The sequence below is a fragment of the Neovison vison genome, chromosome 10, assembly GCF_020171115.1.
Source record: "Neovison vison isolate M4711 chromosome 10, ASM_NN_V1, whole genome shotgun sequence".
NCBI classification, from domain to species: Eukaryota; Metazoa; Chordata; class Mammalia; order Carnivora; family Mustelidae; genus Neogale; species Neogale vison.
In genome coordinates this window covers 59,510,801-59,531,278 of record NC_058100.1, presented here as the reverse complement: position 1 = coordinate 59,531,278, position 20,478 = coordinate 59,510,801, and the positions used below count along the sequence as shown (strand labels likewise).

Sequence of the window (20,478 nt, the reverse complement as noted above, 5' to 3'; positions counted from 1 at the left end):
TTGGGGCAGCCCCAGGGGTGGGGCTCAGGAACGACGCTCTGGAGACTGCGCACCCGTGATGCTATCCAGGGGCAGGCCAGCTCTGTGGGCTGAAAGCAACTTTGGGGTTGTCTGGACAATCGGCTGCTCAAATGGCTTTCTGTCCCCTAAATGTCACGGGGTTAACTGTCAAGGAGCCAGAGGGCCCACCCACCTTGCCCACCAGCCAGAGCCCCCAGCACGGTGCTGGCTTATGGTGGGCAGCTGGGACATCTTGGCTGATGCAAAAGCTGAGAAAGGTCCCGGGCTCCTTAGGGCCCCTAAAGCAGTTACAGCTCCTTTCTGGAGTGAACACAGCTGACCCGGGAGCCCAGGGCACAGGGGTCGAGAGCCTCCGCTAAATGCACGTGGGCTCATCCTGGCAGGACCGCCAGGTGGGAAGGTGCATACCTCTGCATTTCCTTCTGCCTCTCCTGGACTCAGAGCAGGGCCCAGCTAGAACTCGCCTGGAAAGGACAAGAGGCCTAGGGGACAGGCACTGCTCCCTCACAGGTGAATGGGTCATTACCAATCCACCAGCAGCTGGAGAAGAATGGCAAAGCAAGACTCTTCCTCCGGGAGGTCCAGCCCAATGCGAAGGAGCCGCTGACTGAGGTCAGAGCAGGAAGAGGAAGAGCATCATCGGCAGGCGGTTCTGGAAAGCAGCATCCCCGATGAGGCAGGCTTTCACCGCTCAGCTCCGGACCTGGCTTCTGCTCCGTTCAGCTGACTCAGGACTCACTCATCTGCTGACAGTCTGCAGCCAGAGCCCCGGGCTGCTGCCTCATCCAGCCTGTCGCCCTTACTTGATGAAGAAGTCTGAGTTTGGCAGCTCAGGGAAAAGCTGGAAAGCCAGCATCAATCTGGAGTCATCCGGAAGCTGCACTGGGGAAGGCGTAGGGAAGAGCAGATGGCCAGGAGCACTGCCTCCTGGTCTCCTCCGGCTCCGTGACCTCGGCACGGCCCTTCGGCCTCCTCTCCCTCCCACCATCCCCTATAAGGAACAGCCTTGGCTTTCTTCTTTTTAAAAAGATTTTATTTGAGAGAGAGAGAGAGAGAGAGAGAGAGAGAGAGAGAATGAGCAAGGGGGAGCAGAGGGAGAGGGGGAAGCAGGCCGCAGAACTCAATCCCAGAATCCTGATCATGACCTGAGCCAAAGGCAGACGCTTCACCGCCTGAGCCCCCCAGTCACCCCCATCCTTGGCTTTCTAACATGCCGACAGTAAGGACCCATGAGACCAGGAGGGCAGGAAAGTGTCAGCCAAAGGGCATGTACCCAAGGGGGCATCTGTTGAGCAGTGTCCTGGTCAGAGTGACAGGAGGGCACAACAGGACCCTGGGAACAGGACCTGAGGTTCCCGGTGCCGCCAGGGCCCTTGTGCACCACTGATGACGTCCACTCCAGAATCTAAGAGTCTGCCTTAGGAGGCACAGGAGGACACAGCACTTAAGGGCCCAGACTCTGGCGCCAGGTGGCCTATGTTCACATTCTAGAATTTTCTCACACTTGAGAAGCTACTTAACCTGCCTCTGTTTCCTCACTTGCAGAAGAGTTACGTGAACAATGCTTCCCTCACAAGGCCTTTGTGAGGACTGCAGAAGTTACAATGTTTGAGCACTTAGCATGCTGCCCAGCATGTAATGGGCACTCAACAGGTAGCCGTTCTCATCTGTCGGCTCTGAGAGATGCCCTTGCTGGGAGACTCCCCACGGCACCTGGTGCAGCACAGCCTCCTTCGTGTAAAAACAAAACAATCAGTACCACTTACCATGTGGGCGAGGCACTTTACACAGACCGAAGTCAGGACAGATTATCACAGAAGATGAGTATCTTGCCTAAAATGGTATTAGTAACTGCCCAGGCCAGGATGGAAACTCAGCCTCGGACTACAGAGCCTGCTGCTTCTTCCCATTGGCTAACCTGCCTTGCCTACTGAACACAACCTCCTCTGCACAGGGCAAAGAGGGGGCCCATACAGCAGCCAAGCAAGCGAGAACGAACACAAAAGGAGAAGCTGAGGGGCGTCAGAAGAAATTCACTATCCTCTACAGGTCTGTGTCTTTCTTTGGACCTAGGTTAGTCACCTGCAGCTTACCCACTGCCCCTGGGTTTTTAAAATTTTTTTTTTTAAAGATTGTATTTATTTATGAGAGAGAGAGAGAGAGAAATCACAAGTAGGCAAAGCAGGAGGCAGAGAGAGTGGGAAGCAAACTCCCTGCTGAGCAGAGAGCCCGATGTGGGGCTCCATCCCAGGACCCTGAGATCATGACCTGAGCCCAAGGCAGAGGTTGGAACCCACTGACCCACCCAGGTGCGCCCCCTCCCCCGGGGTTTTTAGATCACACAGGGCATCACAGGGTTGCATACAACACCTTTGAGAAGACACAGTGATGGAAACCACGGAGCAGCGGGGCAGTTGGAAACCAGGATTGTGGACATAAATGGGGATAAGCCTTCTCGAGAAGCCCCAGCTGATTCTTCAAGTGAACACACCTCCAAGAACCTCATACATTCTTGGCACTTGGATCGGAAGCCAGTCTGTGCAGGCCTGCGAGGCTTCCTGCTAGATCTGCCCAACTCTCGATGCTAGAAGAAGGATCACTTCTGCCAAGAAAGGACCAGCCCAACAGGAGGACTCCGACCAGGCTCTGGATGCTCTATGGTCTTGCCAGTGGCTCTACTTCAAAAAGTTGACTTTTCCCATTTTCTCCGAGGACCTCAGGTCTTAAGCTCCACAGATGCAGAAGACCCGCTCAGTATAGTATCCGCGTGGCCAGGATTAGTAGGGCTACGGAGCCTTGCCAAAGCCCGCTGCTGGCTGGGCCTGAAACAAGCTCACCGCAGGGGCCCTCCCAGACTCCCCAGGTTGGGATAACAGGGCTCAATGTCACAATCCACCGAACCCTGCCACCCGACCTCACAGCATCAGCACCGAAACACTCCTGAGCTCTGTTGGACAGTCAGTGCCAAATAGCCATTTCCACTCACCTCACCAACTGCTCCTTTTATCAGAAATCTTCCTCCCCCCTCTCCTCTAACACTCCCTGCACACCCAGTGAGGCTCAGAAAAGGCGGGAAATACTTCCCTAACACCAGAGAAAATACCTGGGAGCAGAAGGAAACAGGAACACCTGCACCTTGTGTACGTTAAGCAGGGAAACTACTTCCAAACAGACCCAGGCGATGGGCCCCCTATTGCACCACAGTGAGGCACCCCCAGAACCACCTTGCTCTTCTTAGGGCCTCACGATCCGTCCCGCAAACAGGCAGGATACCTGGCGTCGCCGGCCACACTCACACGGAGACCACAGCCCAAGGGCCATCAGCGGACTCCAGAAACCCAAGCGCTGCACTGGGGCCTGGGCAGGCGGCGGTAAAGCCCCCTGAGCGGGACCCTGCCCTCGGGGAGACTGGACAGGGGGCCGCGGGGAGGCTGGGTCACTGCAGCCAACGGGGAGCACATTTCGGGGGCGCATTTTCCTGCGACTGGCCCTTACCCCGGCCCCGGGTCTCAAGGGACCAGGACTGGAACGACCTTAATCCTTTCTAATCACTCCCCGCGGAGGGAGAAGCTGAGCAGCCGTGTTCCTGCGAGAGGTGGTTTAATGCCACGACAGTAAAATCCCGCAGCCAAACATGCTCTGTTTCAGCAACTTCCACACTGAGGTGTGACAAAGAGCCGAGGGCTGAGCGGGCACATCTGAGCCACGGGGAGCGGCCGTGAAGACTCAGGGGACAGTCCCGGGTAGGGGGCAGGTGCGCGAAGAGCCCCCGGCCCCGCCTACACCGCCGCCCCTGCCCCAGAGCAGCGGCCTGCGGCCCTGCAGCCCTCCGCGGGTCGGGGATTCCGGAGTCAGGGTACGCGGGCCAACCAGCAACCCCAGGGCCTTCCAACCCGAGCGGTCCCCGCCCCTCCCTCGTCCCACCGCCCACGCGCGGAAGCCCAGCCGGCACGGCGCCGCCGCCTCCCGGCATGCTCGGCGGCGGGGGCGCGCGCCCGCGCGGTCACGTGACGGCCGGCCGGCCGGCCGCCGGCCGCGATCACGTGACAGGCCGGGCCACCACCCCCTCCGGGGTCTGGGGCGCCTCGCAATGTTTGTAGTGTGCCGTGCAGATGTCTGTGGCGTCCCCACCGACAGTGGGCTAGCAGCCCCCTCGTTTCAGGCCACGTGGGCCGAATTACTCAACGAGTCCTTACCAGTGCCTCCGAGTCCCGAGGCTGCGTGGGTGGTGGGTGCTGCTGCGAGCCCCAGTGAGGCCAGAGCTGCGCACCCACAACCCTGATCCTGTCTCTCGGGTCACACAAGCCCTGCAAAGGCCTTGGGCTGCAGATTTGCGTTGCGGGGGGCAGGAATAAGGCTTGCTCACTGCCAGTCCCAACGCCCCCCCCCCCCATGATCTTGGGAGAAGCCCAGCTTAGGCTGAAGTCAACATTCTTCGCCGTGTAAAATATGGAGCCAGGAAACCAATGAGTAGAATAAACATTAACAGCACAAGCACCTCAGAAAAATCTGTTCAGCGTGCCCCAAGAGACCAATGACCAATTATTAACTCCGCATACGTTAACTCTTTTAAACATCATTGTGTCATCTGGGCTAACCACACCCCAAGAGCCAGCAGAACTGGTCCAAGTGGTGCCCATATCCTTAGAGGAGTGAAGCTGGAGGAAAAAACCCCTGCTAGTTTTTTTTCCCCCGGGTCATTATGAAAATGTGAATGAAATTCGTCTTCCTGAGAGGTTTTGTGGGGAAATGCAACATTGTGTCACTCTGGAGAAACAAACAGAAAGACTGTGACAAATGTCCTGGAGGCAAACAACAGGACCCCGAGAGAGTTCACACTGGCTTGAAACAAAACAGTGCATCCTTCTGGCAACCTTAACCTCCAGCCTTTTTTTTTTTTTCCAGAGACTGTTGGCTACTTAAACATTCCCTGATGGATAGTCAGCAGCACAGTGCCCAGGCCAGTGTGAGGGCCTCGGCCTTTGCAGGCCACACGGGACAGCTTGAGTTGGAACTTCATTTGAAACCTGGAGTTGGAATACATTTTCATTTGAAACCTGGAGTTGGAATACATTTTCTTAAAGTTGTTGACTCCTTGACAGCACTGTGACCCAAACGCCTCATCCAACTTAAGAGTTGGGAAGGAAAAAAAAAAAAAGAGTTGGGAAGGAGAGCTACCAAGCAAGACTGTTTGCAGGGCTCTTAAAAAGAATCACAGCCTGACTCCTGCTTGGTCCAAAGTGTTCCATGTTCAGAGAAACAGCACACCACCAGTCACTATGGTAAAAGCAGACCCCAGGCTCCCTGCACCCAGTTACTCTCCAAACCGCAGAATCGGTCCAAAATTTCATAGAAGATTGAGCAGTGAAGTCCTCTACTTCTTACCCCACCTTTTACAGAAACCTGGCAGTGAGAGGGGAGGGAAGAGATTTCACAAAGAGAAAATTAGGGTTTACAACTCTGATTCTCTCCCCCTGCCTTCAGTGTCCTGTCAACTTCCTGAGTGAAATCCAAATATTCCGAAGCACGTCTGTGCCTATATGCGCACATCCCTCCGGCCTCCAACCAGAAAGACCTGTATTTGTGACTGCCTCCACCCCTATTCCAAGAGACTGGGCTGGCCTTGATGCTGGAGACTGCGGGTATCTCCCCTCCAGCAACTCTGAAACAAGGCTGTGAGGTTTCTCTTGACCCTGAGAACAGATCTTTGAGCTGCCCTTTGCAACTCCCTCTCAAACAGATCATTTCAGGAATTTGAAAAGTCCCCGGAATTGAAGCAAAGCCTCTTAACCAAGCCCAGAAGTGCTGGGAAAATACTTTGATCAACCAGAAGAGATTTTCCGCCCTCTCTTCCAACTCCTGAGCACGCATTCACTCACAAAACATCACCCTACTGGCCTGTTCTCTCTTGTTCCCAGCAGTTGAGGGCTAAGGCTGATAGTGGCTGGGGTGTCTGGGTAGACGTTCCACCTCCCCCTTTCTGTGACTCCAAGGTCAAAAAGCATTCATAAGCCTCCCCCCGCCCCACCCCCACCCTCCCCGCCCCACAAACCTGAAAGATTTCAATTGTTTCAGTTCAGAGGGGGTGCCAATTTTAAAAAGTCAGGTTCAGGGATACAACACACTATCACAAAGTTAAACTCAACCCTGAAAAATAACAAACAGCTAACAAATAACAAATACCTGATAGTGAAACCCTTTGGGGGCTGGACAGCTGTTTCCTCCAAGTAAATACCAGTAGCTTCCTTTCCCCCGTTTCCATCCCTAGGTTTCTTGACTGGAAACTTTCTACAGCTTGCTGAAAGGGAGCTCAGAGATCAGCAAGTCTTTGGGTTCTAAGCCTACGGACTGTAGCTGGAGTTGAGATGGGCTTTCAGCCACAGATGTCCTAAAAGAGCCCGCAGAACGGTCTGTGAAGTATGCATTTCTCTAGAGGGGAGGGTACACCACTCTCAACCACTTTCCAGAATGACACAAGAGCCGAAGGGGGTTTAAAACCACTGACGTGGTCTAGCTCTTGGGTTTCACAGAGGAGCCCCAGAAAGCTCCGTGGAGGGTTCCAGGTGACCGAGCAAATTATATGTCATCTCTAAAGTTGGTTGGGGCCCGTGGGAGGAGGAGGACACCACAGGAGCCAACAGGCCTTTTCCCTTACTAATTACAAGGATTCCAAGAAGTTTCCAGCCGCCACTCTGTCTGGCTTTCAGGACCTGGGTGTGTCGGTCGCTACCCTGCTGCCAAGGTGTGCAGATGGCCAGGAGACTGGGGGTGGCTGGATGTGGCCACGAGCCCACTAGCTGACAGCCAGGCACCTGCTTGCAGCCCGGTGCTTCCTGGGAATTCAAAGAGAGGTTTTTCAGAAAACCCCTTCTGAGGGCAAGGCCCAGTCCAGTCCTCTAAGAACCCATCCCAAAGGCTGGCTGCATAAGAAACAGGAGTCAAAACCATCTCCCTCAAAGACTAGTGTGTCCCTACTTTCAGGAAAGCATCATGAAGACCAATTTCACAAGGGGCAAAAAAGGTCTATCAGAGTTAAGTCAGAACGGAAACACAGCCACCAATAAAGCAAGATATTAAGGGCAAACCACAGAACAGAAAAATATTTGTAAACAGCCGTCGAGAGCTTGCTCTATTAAAACGCCAGCAACTCACGCCGTCGCTACCGGAGGGCAGTGGCTCGGTGGGAAGCAGCAGGAGTTTACACAGGAATCATTAAAGGCTGTCATTGCAAGGAAGCATGGAGAGTCCCACTTGAAAACTCCAGAATTACACAAACTCGAAGGGACAATCAGACAGCAGCAGATACAGAGAAAAGCCTGTGGTGCTGGAGGAATGACTTTGCGTATGGGCCCGTCGTTGGTCCTGTCTTTCCGGGGAGGACGGGGACACCAGGGGGCGGCTGCTCATTGTTCTTGGGCACTGAGGACAACATCCCCAAGTGGAACACTTCCCAAGGAAGCAACCATGGGGAGAAGAGAAAGGTAACGTTTATGAAAATGCTAGTGGCTGCCGATGGCAACCTGGAGCTCGAGGACGTAACTGCAGCAGCAGAGGTTCAAGCCCCGGCTTGGGAATCAGACGTCACCGAGTTTCTGGATGCTCGTTTGCCTCCTCTGAAAATGGGCAGCTACAAGTAATCCATAGAAAACATTCAGAGCTGTGCTTGACACATAAGTACATGGTAAAAATTTGGTGCTGGGGTGCCCAGGGGGCTCAGTTGGTGAAGCATCTGCCTTTGGCTCAGTTTGTGGTCCCAGGGTCCTAGGATCGAGCCCCACTTTGGGCTCCCTGCTCAGCGGGGGAGTCTGCTTCTCTCCCTCTCCCTCTGCACTCTCTCTCTCTCTCAAATAAATAAAATCTTAAAAAAAAAAAAAAACCGGAGGGGGGAAAAAAATCAGTGCAACTGCCAGCCCTTTCTAGGACAAGGAGGGGGATGGAGGGAGGGATCTGATTTTGTTTGGGCACCTCTATCTCCCCCAAGGGAACTCAGAAAATGTGTGTCCTGAGCTACTGCTAAGTGCTAATGGTCTTGAGTCATTCTCCTGCCTGAGGCTGACTCGGGCACAGCGTGTGATACAGGGGTGCCTGCCAGGGCATGCTCTGGGAAAGATGCTGAGATGCAAGGAAGGGCCATCCCCTCCTCTTCCTCCACAGGATGCTCCAGTGTCCACATGGTCTAGACCAGCGGCGGCCATCCTGCAATCCTAAGAGCAGCTGAGGCAAAGGACATGGGCCCCTGAGTGACTCTGAGCAGCCCCGGATTACACAGCGCTGGGATAGGGGGAAACCTCTGCTGGGACTTACTCATGAAGGTGTAATAACATGTTTGCTTTGTTGTTCAAGATGGCAGAGTGGCAGTTTTCTGTTCTGTGCAGCTGGGTGCATCTTCACAAATGAGGCGGGGGTCTGAAGCGAGCCCCTCCAGTCTCTGGGCCTCACGGGTTCTACCAGGACCATCATCAGGTCCCATCCTGGGGGACAGCTGAGGGGCAGTGGAAGAAGGAAAGGCCCCGTATGTCCCCAGTGTACTGGCCTAAGGACGATCTTGGACAGTATGGTGAGCCGGTGACAGCACTGGGCCGCAGGTCCCCAGACATCTGGCCCCCTCATAGGGTACCTCCTAACCCCCAGCACTCCCAGTTCTGGAGTCCCCCATTTCATGAAGGCTGTGACAACTGCCCTCCAGAGTGGGCTGTCGGGGAGAGCACAGGACACCTGGGGGAGTCTGAATTGCAGATGAATGATGAGGCCCTGCTGGGTACAAATGTGTCCCCCGTGGGAGGCTTCTGTGCTTCTGCTCCAGCTGTCGCTCTCTGCCCGGTACCTGCCTAGGGACAAAGGCCCCCTTGGCATCCAGGCTGTCCTGGGCCTGTATAGCCTCCTGGGGTCTCCAATGTGTCAGAAGGGCTGGGATGCATTTGATAGCAATAAATAAGAAGTGGTTGATGCTGGAATTGAGAAGGGGCGGTGGGCATCCCTGGGACCCTGGGAGGTTAAGGAACCATGCATAGTGGCTCCTGACATCCAGCATCCCCCAAGAAGGTCCTAGATGAAGCAGAAGACCTGATGTTACCCTGACCTTACCCTGTCTACATGTGAAGCCCCCAAGACTGTCCACGAGCCACAAAACGTGGCACTGGGGTTGGGGGTCCCTCACCCTCACCTGTCCCCCGACTGGGCTCAGTCTTTCTCCATGGTCTCCCAGACCAAGGACAAGGTCTGTGTCATCTGCCTTGTATGGCACTATCCTCCTGCTCACCAACAACCCCTGAATGGAGCTTGCCTGAGAGCCCAGCCTCGTTTCCTAGAACCTTGCTTTATGGTCCTGTCTGGGCTTCTTCTGGCATCCTGCCCCGCACCAGCCCCAGCCCTCAGCTGGTCCACAGCAAGTACCTGTGAAGAAGCAGCTCACCGGCTATGGAAGATTCATGACCAACCGGCCCCCAAATGCAACCAAGTCCCGGGAAGGACAAATTTCCCAGCCCTGACGCTCTCTGGCCACTGGCTCACAGGCTCCTGGAGAAGATGCTGTGCTAACAGTGTGGCCAGGAAGGCGGCTGAGGCTGGGGCTGTCAGAACAGAAGGGACCCTCCTGTGGTGATCCCTTGCCGTCTCTTGCCTTTGTTCTGTCCAGAGAGGCAGGGAAAACTAAGCAGACGCTGCAGGTGTGAACGAGCTCCAGGCCGAGTGGAACTGCAGGAAAGAGCAGGCGAGAGGGCTGCGAGGGGCCGTCAAATAGAAATCTCTCTTCCGCAAGTTCTCCCTCACCCTCATAGTGTTGCTCCTTTGCTATTTGATATTTCTGGGTGAATGCAGACCCTCAAGGGACCCAGGGGCCTTATCCCATCCGGGACCCTGGCCAGGGGCAGGGCATCTCCCCTTTCCCGCTGGAAACCTGGAGCGGGAATGACTGGAGGCTCAGTTTGTGGCTCAGTTGTGGGACTCCCCACTCTGCCTGCTATCCTCTCCAGATCCTGCCAATGTAAAGACTTTCTCGCTATGGCTGTTAACTAGAAACCGCCTCTCACCCGGGGCCCTGGTGAGGCATCAGCAGCCGCTGGGCCAGCTGGGGCCCGAGCCCAGGGGCCTCCTTTCTGCTCCCCTGTGCCACTGGACTTCATTTATGAAACACACATTCAAAGAATTATTAAGAATTTCAAGGGACGCCTGAGTGGCTCAGTGGGTTAAGCGTCTGCCTTTGGCTCAGGTCATGATCTCTGGGTCCTGGGATGGAGTCCCACATTGGGCTCCCTGCTCAGTGGGGAGCCGGCTTCTCCCTCTGCCCCTGCTCCTTCCCCACCCTGCTTGTGTACTCTCTCTCTCTGACAAATAAATAAAAGAATCTTTTTAAAAAAAAAAAATAATTTCAAGACAGTGACCTCACAGCATTAAACCCCAAGGGTTTGGCCCTGGACAAGAGGGGCCCGCATTGTGCTGGCCACATACCAGGGAAGCAGCCCAAATGTGACCTTGCTCATTAGGAAAGAAAGGAAGGAAAAGAGAGAAAAGGAAGGAAAGAAACAAAACCAGCCCAAAACATTCTCCGGTGAAATGGTGGTGCTCCGTTGCATAAAAAAATCAGGCCAACACCCTGTCCCAGGTATAAGACATTGCTCAGTCTGACCTCGCCTACCTACCCCCCCCCACCCCTTCAGGTCTCCCCACTCTGCCTGCTATCCTCTCCAGATCCTGCCAACGTAAAGACTTCCTTGCTATGGCTGTTAACCAGAAACCGCCTGCCCCAGCCCGAGAGGGCGTCTGGATGTTCGGGGAGGGGGGCACAGTGATGACGCACAGGTGCTGGGCAGCCCCAGTACGGAGCTCTCCTGCCCCAAATGCCAACAACGCCCTACTTGGGAAAACTGCGTGAGAAACACTGAAGCTTCACAGAGATCTACCCATGGGGACCTCCCTTCGCTTGTCAGGGAGGCGACAAGTGCCAACGGCAATCTTTCAGGACTACCGTCCATCTTCTCTTCGAGCGTGGAGCTGAACCTACCCGGGTCTCTGCCACACCCCCCTTCCTACCCCAGCCCAGAGGCCAGAAGAGGAAGGTGGGGCTTCACCGCAGTCTGGGGCCACTCTGTCCCCCCAGATCAGTTACTGGGAGTTTCCTCGTGGGAGGGTGGTGTTTTTCTAGAAAGTAGTGCCCCTCCCTCTTCCCAAGCAAGCCGTGCAACGGGCCTTCCTGGGGTAGGGGGGGTGTTCAGTCTCAAGTGCCCCCCAGCCTGGCCCCAGGGGCCTGGGAGAAAGGCTTCAGGAAATTTCTGCGGTGATGTACAGTAAGCCGCCAGGGTGGAAATGTAGCAAGAGTGAGATAGTCGTCGTGGTTTTATATTTAGTACCTGTGTCTTCCGGAGACCTCAAAGCCTGGGGTAAGAGCAGGGTGAACCACCTTCCTGCCACCCCGGGGGGTGGGCAAGGCTTGGGAGGCAGCCCTTCTCAGAGCCTGATGCTGGGACCTGGGGGGCCCTGGTGAGGTCCATAGCAGTCCGCATCCCTGCTCTCCCAGCCGCCGCGGGCACAGTCCCAGCCCCAGGAGAAGTGAAGGGCAGGCGAGTGCTCGAGGCGGCCCCATGCAAAGTGGGCAGTGGGCAAAGAAGGTGAAGGAAGCCGAGCCACAATGCCACCTTGGGGGCCTTCTTGACGGAAACAAATTCCCAGAGCGGGCACATTTGCAAACAGTTCCTGCTCAGCTGAAGATGTGTGCTCATTTTGCAGCTGCAAAAGCAAAGGTGTGCAAGGGACAGTGGTCTCGGTGGGGGGAGCACTGGTTTAGGAGGAGGGACAGCTGGCCTCACTCTGGCTACCCTGGCCCTGTGTTCAGCCATCACCTGTGCCCTTCAGCCCACCTGTCTGTTCAGGCTCCTTCCAGTCTTCCATTACCCGGTCCTGCTCAGCCTTTGGAAGCTTCTAGAAGGACAAGATTGCTTTGCCACCCTCAGAGTGAGAGAAGAACAGTACAGACTGGGGGTGTGGAAAATGCCAGGGAGCCGAGGCATCCTGGGTGCCCTGGGGTCCCCAACGGAGGAGGGGGTAGCTCACACAACCTGCTTTGGGCAGCGTTCAAAAACCACAGGCAGGTCCTCTGCATACCTTTCACCGCAGCCCTTCCCTGGGGGACACAGGCATCCACATCTAGGCCCACCCCCTACACACAATTCTGCACATACCCACGTGCACGCTCCAGCAAGCCCCCACTATGGGGGAGACTCTGGACCCAGCTGGCTGCTCCAGGCTCCTCCCATCTCTGGAATGCCCTAACCTCCCAATTCCCAGACAGTGGCTTCCTAATTTTGTCTCCCTTTGAATCAAGGCTTGTGCCCACCCCCGCCCCCACTTCTGTCCACCTCACTTGCCCTAGCTCCCTACACAGCGTGGTGAAAACCGGTTCAGAAATTGAGTGGAAACCAGGTTTGGAGAGAGCGGGTCACTGGGGAGGGACATAGCCAACAGCTGGTATTTTTAGTTCTATTTTTCTAAGACCTCTGTGCCCCCTATCAAGGGGTGTCAAGGCCTGTGTCCTTCCCACAGGTTTCCGGTTTTATCCCATTTTAGATCCACCACAGCCAGGCTCTGTCTCTATCTTCACACTCCAGGGCCTGGGACCGAGTCACGGTCTGAATGAGTTTCCAACGAGGAAGACGCTTCCTGGTTTTATAAGGAATTTGTTCAGGCCTTCTGAAAGCATCCTGAAGGGCGTCAGTCACGTCTGCTCACACCCAGTGTGTTCTACTATCTCAAAACAGCCCGTAAATCTATGGTTCACGAAGGACGCCATCCTGCTCAACCCCTGGCTTGGGTTGAAAGCCGTTCTGTTTCCTACAGTAACAGCCAGGGAAAGCACCTGGGATCTAAGTAACCACGGATGTCCTGATCCACTACTCCCTCCTTACAGACACAGCCCACTGCATCCAGGCCCTGTTTACTTGAACACTTTCTCCCACGCCCAACTATGTAACTCTAAGAACGAGGGCTCCCGACCTGGTCCTAACCCATGAGGACCTCTTTGACTTATTTGGAAAATCAAACTGTTTTGGAATCCTGATGGTCCACTTTCCTCTTTTCGCTCAGCAGTTTGTCACTGAGTCTGGCAACAGGCCATTCATTCTTTGAAGCCAAGCTGGGAGTCTCTCAGAGCCAGGGCAAGTGGCCCACACTCCCATGGCTCAGGTACAGGCTTTGGGATATCAGGGCTGTCCCCCAGATATTTCTAGCTCTTCTCCTGGACACATGGTAGGACTCGACGCCCCTGTACCCTTCAGGTTAGGTGAGGACACAACACTTGCTTGCCCAACTTAATATGAGCAGAAGGGGGGGACCTGGGTGGCTCAGTTGGTTAAGTGTCTGCCTTCGGCTCAGGTCATGATCTCAGGGTCCTGGGATCGAGTCCTGCTTAGGCTCCCTGCTCAGTGGGGAGTTTGCTTCTCCCTCTGCCTCCCCCACCCCAGATCATGCTTTCTCTCTCTCAAATAAATGATTAAAATCTTAAAAAAAAAAAAGGAAAGAAAGAAATATGAGCCGAAGAAATGTGCCACTTCTCTGAGCTGAAGCTCTCTGAGGCAGCATGTGAATCCCCATCTTCTCACTCTCTCTGCCATGGTGACCAGCACTGCTCCGGACAGGGGCTGCACTGTCAGCCTGGTGAGCAGAGTGAGGACACAGCTGACCCGGACTAGGCATGCAGTATGAGCCAGAAGTAAACCCCTGCTGTTGGCAACCACTGACTGTGGAGCTGTTTCTTACTGCAGCAGAGCCTTGCTTGTCCTGACCGACACAGACCTGTGACTGGAAGAAATCTCTAGCTGCTGGAAACCGGCTCATGGCTCGAAAGGAGGGAATGAGAAAACAGCAAGAGGAGGGAAGTAGAGGGTCCACAGCAAACTATCTGCCATTCCGTAAAACTGCCTGTCGGTCCCACTTTTGTGCCTGTGGAGGGGTCGGTCCTTCTCCTCCGGAGATAGTTCCCCTTTCTCTGCCCCAGTGAACTCCACCAGAATTCCACACAAATAGAAACTTCTCTGCCATTTCTCTTCCTGGCAGCCCTGGAGAGAGTGGCCTCTGTCCTCTCTTTCCAGCAGGACCCTGGACGGGGACCCTGGCTGGACTCACCCCTCTGCACACAGGGACATGGTCCTGCAGCACCTGCCCTAGTAGGCAGTGTAGACTGCTTGTTATGGGACAAGCTCTAGAATCCCAGCTTTCGACCCACAACGATCTGCCCATGAGTGGAGACATTTCTGGTCACTGCAATCAGGGGCAGAGGCTGCTGCTGAGGGAGGCCGTTAAACACCCTATGGTGTGCAGAATAGCTCCCCCAAATCAAAACCTGTCTGGTCCCAAATGTCCACAGGCCACATTTGAGAAACTCTTTGTTACAGTTAAAAGGCCCGAGTTTGGGTCCTGCTTGTTCTATCACTGTGATTTTCGACATTTACTTAACCCATTGCTCAGCGCCACGTGAGCTGTTGCAATCTGCCTCCTCCCCGAGCTAAGATTCCCAGAAGGCAGGGGACGCCTGGGTGGCTCAGTTGGTTGAGCAGCTGCCTTCGGCTCAGGTTATGATCCCAGCGTCCTGGGATCGAGTCCCACATCGGGCTCCTTGCTCAGCAGGGAGCCTGCTTCTCCCTCTGCCTCTGCCTGCCATTCTGTCTGCCTGTGCTCGCTCTCTACCCCCCTCTCTCTCTGATAAATAAATTAAAAAAAAAATCTAAAAAAAAAAAAAAAAAAAGATTCCCAGGAGGCAGGAGCTACCCTCCACTCACACACAGATCCCTACCTGCCACCACAACCCAGATTCAGCCAGCACCCAGTACATGTCCATGGACTATTCGAGTCAAGAGCTGATCCTTTCCTCAAAGCTGCCTGGTTCCAAGTCGTGGATAAAACCTTTTTCCTGGTCCCTAGAAGACAACGTCTGTGCACTTAGCAAAACCTCTGCTGGCTTGGGCATCCAGTAGCTTTTAGTTCACTGCAAAGGATGAAGGCAATTTACAGTAACTCCCAGTTAACCAGAATATTTAAGAAATGAGACCGACACACTCCACCCCGGAAGACTGCAGGTTCACGGGAAATAAATTTTATAACTGTGATGTTATCTGTAGAAGTGACTTGAATCAGAATGAACGACTCCCCAAGAGCCATAATGCATTTTATTTATTTGACCTCAAACCAAACACAAATATCAAATTTTAATTCGAACCAGGACCATAGCAAGGGTGTTTTTTTCTTCCTCCTCTTCCCTCAAGACTATCGAACAAGTTCAACCAGAATGAAACCTAGTCTTTCAGAAAGTACCAAACCAGAAAAAGATTCTGAACCAAACCATCATGTGATTCAGCTGCTTTTGATCTTGGGCCCCATCAAATGACTGCTGTGATGTGCCGGAATGTTCTAGTAGGCCACAGGGACTGGGTGGAAAGCCTGTGACCACCTACCTACATGAGACCATCTCCCCCACCCCGCCCGGCTCAGGGCCTCCTGTAAAACTCCTCATTCGTTCTCCACAACTCTTCTAAGCCCGCGTGGAAAACAATGCCTTCTTTGGGACAGAGTGTCTGTACCAATTCACTGAAGGAGGACTTGCAAATATTAGACTTCATTAGACCAAGGAAGAAACAGCCACACCTTCTTGTTTTTTAGGAGTCACTAAAGGGACGATGCAGGATGAGCGTTTCACACACCCCAGGTCCTTCTCGAGGCAGAAGAGCAAAGGCAAATACGTTCTTAAAGCAGACGACACCCGCCTTCCCCGCCCCCCCACCCCGCCCTGCTTCCCCATGGAGACGGAGACTGGACGGAGACGGAACCCTCTAGCAGGCCCTCAAGCTGGCAGCCACCCCATTAACAGTCCAGGCCACTTCCTGCAGCCCCTCCCAGGTGGGAGGCAGAAAACCAGCAACACTGCCCATCAGCCCACAGTGCGGGGCGTTGCCGCCCGTGCTGCTTCCATAGGGGAAAGGGGACTTCGCTCACCACTGTTCCGAGCCGTTTGAAAGGATACATGCACTTTTTCTTTTCTGTTTCATGAGCACAAAAAGGGAAGCATTTCTGGTACCTTCAGCACGACTGTGTTGCAAAACTAAACCCCAAGTGCAGGCCAAGCCGGAGAGACCCAAGGGGAAGCTTGGAGGGGAGGCTGAGCCTCAGCCCCTTGTCCTCTCCTTGGGGAGGCCGGGAGAGAGGCCCAGCAGGTGCCAGGGAGACGCTCCTTGCTGGTGCCTGCTGTTGCTTTACTTCAGTGAAACAACCCCAGGGGAGGAGTGGGAGGTGGATCCTGAGGCCCTGGGGCGTGAGATGATGATGTGAGTGGGGGGCCGCTCAGAGGGGAGGCTGCTGGGGGTCACCACTCTGTTCTGAGGTCAGAGAAGTTGAGCACAGGACGGGACCTCGGGGGTGGCCACATGCCCTCCCTGGGGTGGGAAGGAGGCACAGCTCCCTCGACAGGGTGGGTGCAGGTAACAAAGGCACAAGGCTTTACACACCCTGTCCGTGTTCTGCAGCACCTCTGGGGAATTTTTTTTTTTAAGCCAGATCATTTCACTGAAGAGGATGTACTGGTGGCAGATACGCACACGAGAGAATGTTCATCACCGTTAGCCATCGGGGAGAAACCCACTAAAACCATAGGGAGGTAGCCCCATGCAGCTTCGGAGCAGCTAAAGTAGAAAACCGTAGCCTCTCTACAGGCTGGCGTGATGCAGGGAACCCGGATCGCTGACACATGGTCGCTGGGAACCACCGAGGCGCGGTCACTCTGGAAATGGTCTGGCAGACTCTTCAAAAACTGAGCAAGTTCGTGACGACCATATGGCCCAGCAGGTGCACTCATGCGCACCTATTACAGAGAAGAGAATGCCTATGGCCACAGAGGACCCCGGATGCGCATGTCCGTAATGGCCACACGGCCAGCACAGAGTCCCTTCCTAAGAGGGACAGCTGCATCAGAGTCTCCGAGGAGCGTGGGGCAAGGCTGAACCATCCTGGGGCATGGTGTTCACTCTGCCGGGGCCGGACTTGGCCTGTGGTGGCCGCTCGCCGCCCCTCGGGCACCTTCTCCATGCTCACAGAGGTACACTATCCTGTGCTGACACTGCAGTTCCCCTGTGTAAGGGCAGCCACGGCATCCAGAAGCTCACAACCTCAGACGCAGCTCTGCCCACCGAAGCCACGCAGAGTAGGTCTCTTCTGGCAGGGAAGGAACCCAGGGACGGCCACCTACGGCAGCACCGGGCCCCCTGTCCTGCCTACTGGCCCCGCTGGAGCAGGCCTTCTCTTCTTTGGTTGTCCCGTGTCTCCTAACAGAAGTGACGTCCGCAGGCAGGAAGCACCATGTGATGCTGCCTGTTCCAGCCTAGGTGCTACTGGCACGTCTGCAGCTTCCGCGACAGGTGTTCACCTGTGTCCCTGAGAAAGATCTGGAATGCTGTGGTGCCCTCCCCTGCTCCTCCATCAGGGGTCGCTGCCCCGGCTCTGGGCTTCTCTGCTTCCCTCCCCACCGGGCCTGGGAACTTCGAGGCCACTCCAGAAGCTCCCTTTTGCAGCCGTTCCATCAACTGAGTCTGTGTTTCTTGCACAAAGGCCCATTCATTGAAAAGGAAAAGAATCCTCTCTTAGTTTCACCTCTGAGAATAGAAAATTGATCTTGAACCAGACTGAAGCATGACTCCAGGGCAGCGACGCGAAGTCAACTCTCTTGCCCCACAGATGGGGTCTGTCCAAGGCACAGGCAACCGAATGCCCTCAGCCACCCATCTCTAAGGCTTCTGCTCAGACCCTTCCGTCTCCCTCCGCACTCGACACAGCCAGGCGCCGATCCCCCTCCAGCCCAGGGCCCAGATCTGAACCGAGCCCTCCCCTTGCACAGGGCACCAGCTTCCTCCGTCCTTCTGGTGACAGACCACAGGTGGCAGGGAGGAAGAGCTGGGGGCCGAGGCCTGCCACTTACTAGCTGTGCTGGGGATCCGCAGTCCAGTTGCCGTGGGAGAAGGAAAATAGAGACCTTATAGAAATTCAATGAAGCAATTTATAGACCGAGCCTGGCACAGAACTGATAGGCCAGGAGTCATAGCCGCTCTTATTTTATTATTACTGTGTCCCCCAAGACAGCTCAGCACTTTTAACCACACAGTCAGTTTACAATGAATTTGTAATAATGTTGTCACTCCCAGTGAATTTCCCAAGAAGTATCGAGAGCCACATTGCCTCCAGCCTGTCCTTAATGGGCCGTTTTGTTTTGTTTTGTTTTGTTTTAAGTAAGCTCAAGCCCAGCATGGAGCCCGACATGAGGCTTGAACTCACAACCCTGAAATCAAGGCCTGAATCAAGATCAAGAGCCACCCAGGAGCCCCGAAGCGAAGGACTTTTCGAAACCTCTGTTGAGGACTCCCATTCTCTTCTCTAACACCTGGTCATGGGGTCACAGTGAACTATTTCCTGAGGTTCTTAAAAATCCTCTTTCCGAAGTCAGTGTCATGTGTCCCCAAAGGCCAGGCAGGAACACACTCAGGGCACTTCCCTGTGGGCTAACCCATACAGACCCCAGGGCTCCCAGCTGGTGCAGCTCCTGGGTGAGCCTGTCCTGCTTCCCCCACCCCTCCCTGCCCCGGGGATGTGGTATCAGAGGCCACCAGAGGCAAAGGGGAAACCGAGGCCTGCAGTGGGGCAGGAGGTGGCTCTCCCAAGGTAGCAGAATCACTTTCAATGTGCCGTGTGAGAACGCAAGGCAAGCAGGGTCCCAGACGTTGCTCCGTAAGGCTTCAGGCTGCTATGGAACTTAATTACGATGCCGTGTACATTTCCAGGTCGGGGCAATAAGGGAGCTACTGTCCTGCATGCAGCCTCTGAAGTCAAGGCTGCCACAGGCTAACAAACTCTTTCAGTGATTCCATTCCTCCCAGACGCCAGCCTCTGGATCCCTGCAAAAGCCAGGAATCTGGGGCCCAGGGAAGATGTTAAGCCAGGCCAGAGACCCATTGTTCCAGAAGGGGACACAGTGTGTCTCGAAGGAGCTGACAGTTGAGTGCCTGGACACTCTGCCCAGAGGCCTCACGGCCGTCTTGGAACATGTGGAGGTTCATAGGACCAACAGCAGGCAGGAAAGATGGGGATCCCAAGGGTTAGCCAAGCAGGCTGCCCACCCCACACTACAGCCATAGGGGAAGGAAAGATTTCCACATCCTGCGTTCAGTGTGGAGTGAAGCAGAAGTCCGTGTTCAGCAAGAGGGGTCCCTGGGACAGTGCCCACGCCTGGTCAAGGGACGGCCCATGCTATTCTGTGGGACCTGTCAACACACAGCCCCAGGTCCCACCAGAGCCAACACAGGGTCCCCCGGGCTTTGCCGGGGCTCCGACATGAGCTGGTATACTCGGGGTCTGTCCGCCTGACCCCTCTATGCCACTGTCTGCCACCCCAGCCCCAAGGAGCAGTCCAGCAGGCTCCACACAAATCAGCCCAGACAACAGCCAAGAGCAGCCGTGTGACTCGGGAGGTGCCAGGAAGGCTGTCCTCTGCTCCAGTTGCAGGAGGGGGGGCATAGTGCAGAGTGGCCCCAAGACCCGCCGGCCTGGTCCTCAAGGCCTCAGCAGGGTCCACGGCACAAGAAAGAGCCCACTGTGGCAAGCAGGTGCCCACCCCACTGGCAGAGAAGGCACAGGGGAGGCCAAGTAAATCACTTTTGTTCAGAGACCTCCCAGGCCCCAGGAGCCGCAGCTGTACAGAGCAGGGGACAGAATAAAGAGAGACTGGTCCCAGGGGAGTAACCTGACACCCCTTGCCAGCAGCTGAATGCAGTGGGTTGTTTTTTCAACTTCAAGTTCTGAGCCCCTGGTAACAAAGCCAGGTCTCTCCCCCAATGGAGAAATCTCTCTGGGAAAGTAAATCCTGATGCTTTTTGTCATCCTGCAGGAGATGTACCTGGGATGGGGTTGGGCTCCCCCACCTTAGCGGAGGTGACCCCCACCCACGCCTGCCCAATGCCGGGCCCACAGGCCACGCCTGTCACCGCATCTTCTCAACAAGTCAGAAGGCCCAGAGAAGTGAAACACCCCCAGAGACAGACTCTGGGACTGAAGGAGGGTGTGAATTTGGATCTGCAGGCTCTCCTGCCCCGGCGTCCTACTTCTGTGCTCACCTGAGCAGCCCTCCCCACAACCTGAAGGTGGCACCGTCCATCTCACCTTACAGACATGGAAATGGAGGGGCAGAAAGGAAGGGATTTCTCTTGAGTCACAAAGCTCACACTCAAAGATCACACTTAAACTGGGGACTCTGCCCTGAGGCCACACCAGGGCTCGCCACACCCCAGCCTGCCCCAGGGCCCTTGCTTAGATTCAAGTTCAGTAAACACAGATGTCCCTCCATGTCAAGCTTTCCGTGCCAAGCTTTCCTGATCATGTTCCTCTGGTCAGTTGGGGGGGGGGTGGTCTCCTGAGGCCCCCTTCAAGGCACATTTCCAC

The 20,478-nt window shown here is 55.1% G+C and overlaps 1 protein-coding gene across 2 annotated transcripts in view; it reads right to left on the bottom strand.

The window, feature by feature from the left end:
- Nucleotides 1-20,478, bottom strand: part of ITPKB (inositol-trisphosphate 3-kinase B) — an 87,897-nt gene that overhangs the window by 53,491 nt on the left and 13,928 nt on the right. Inside the window, exon 3 of one of the 2 annotated variants that reach the window (XM_044267393.1) lies at nucleotides 853-903. The exons of the other annotated variant lie outside the window; for it this stretch is intronic. Coding sequence (XP_044123328.1) covers nucleotides 877-903 — 27 coding nt within the window. The 3' untranslated portion in view covers nucleotides 853-876. Of the gene's footprint in view, nucleotides 1-852; nucleotides 904-20,478 lie in introns of those variants that run through there. 2 annotated transcript variants of the gene reach the window in all.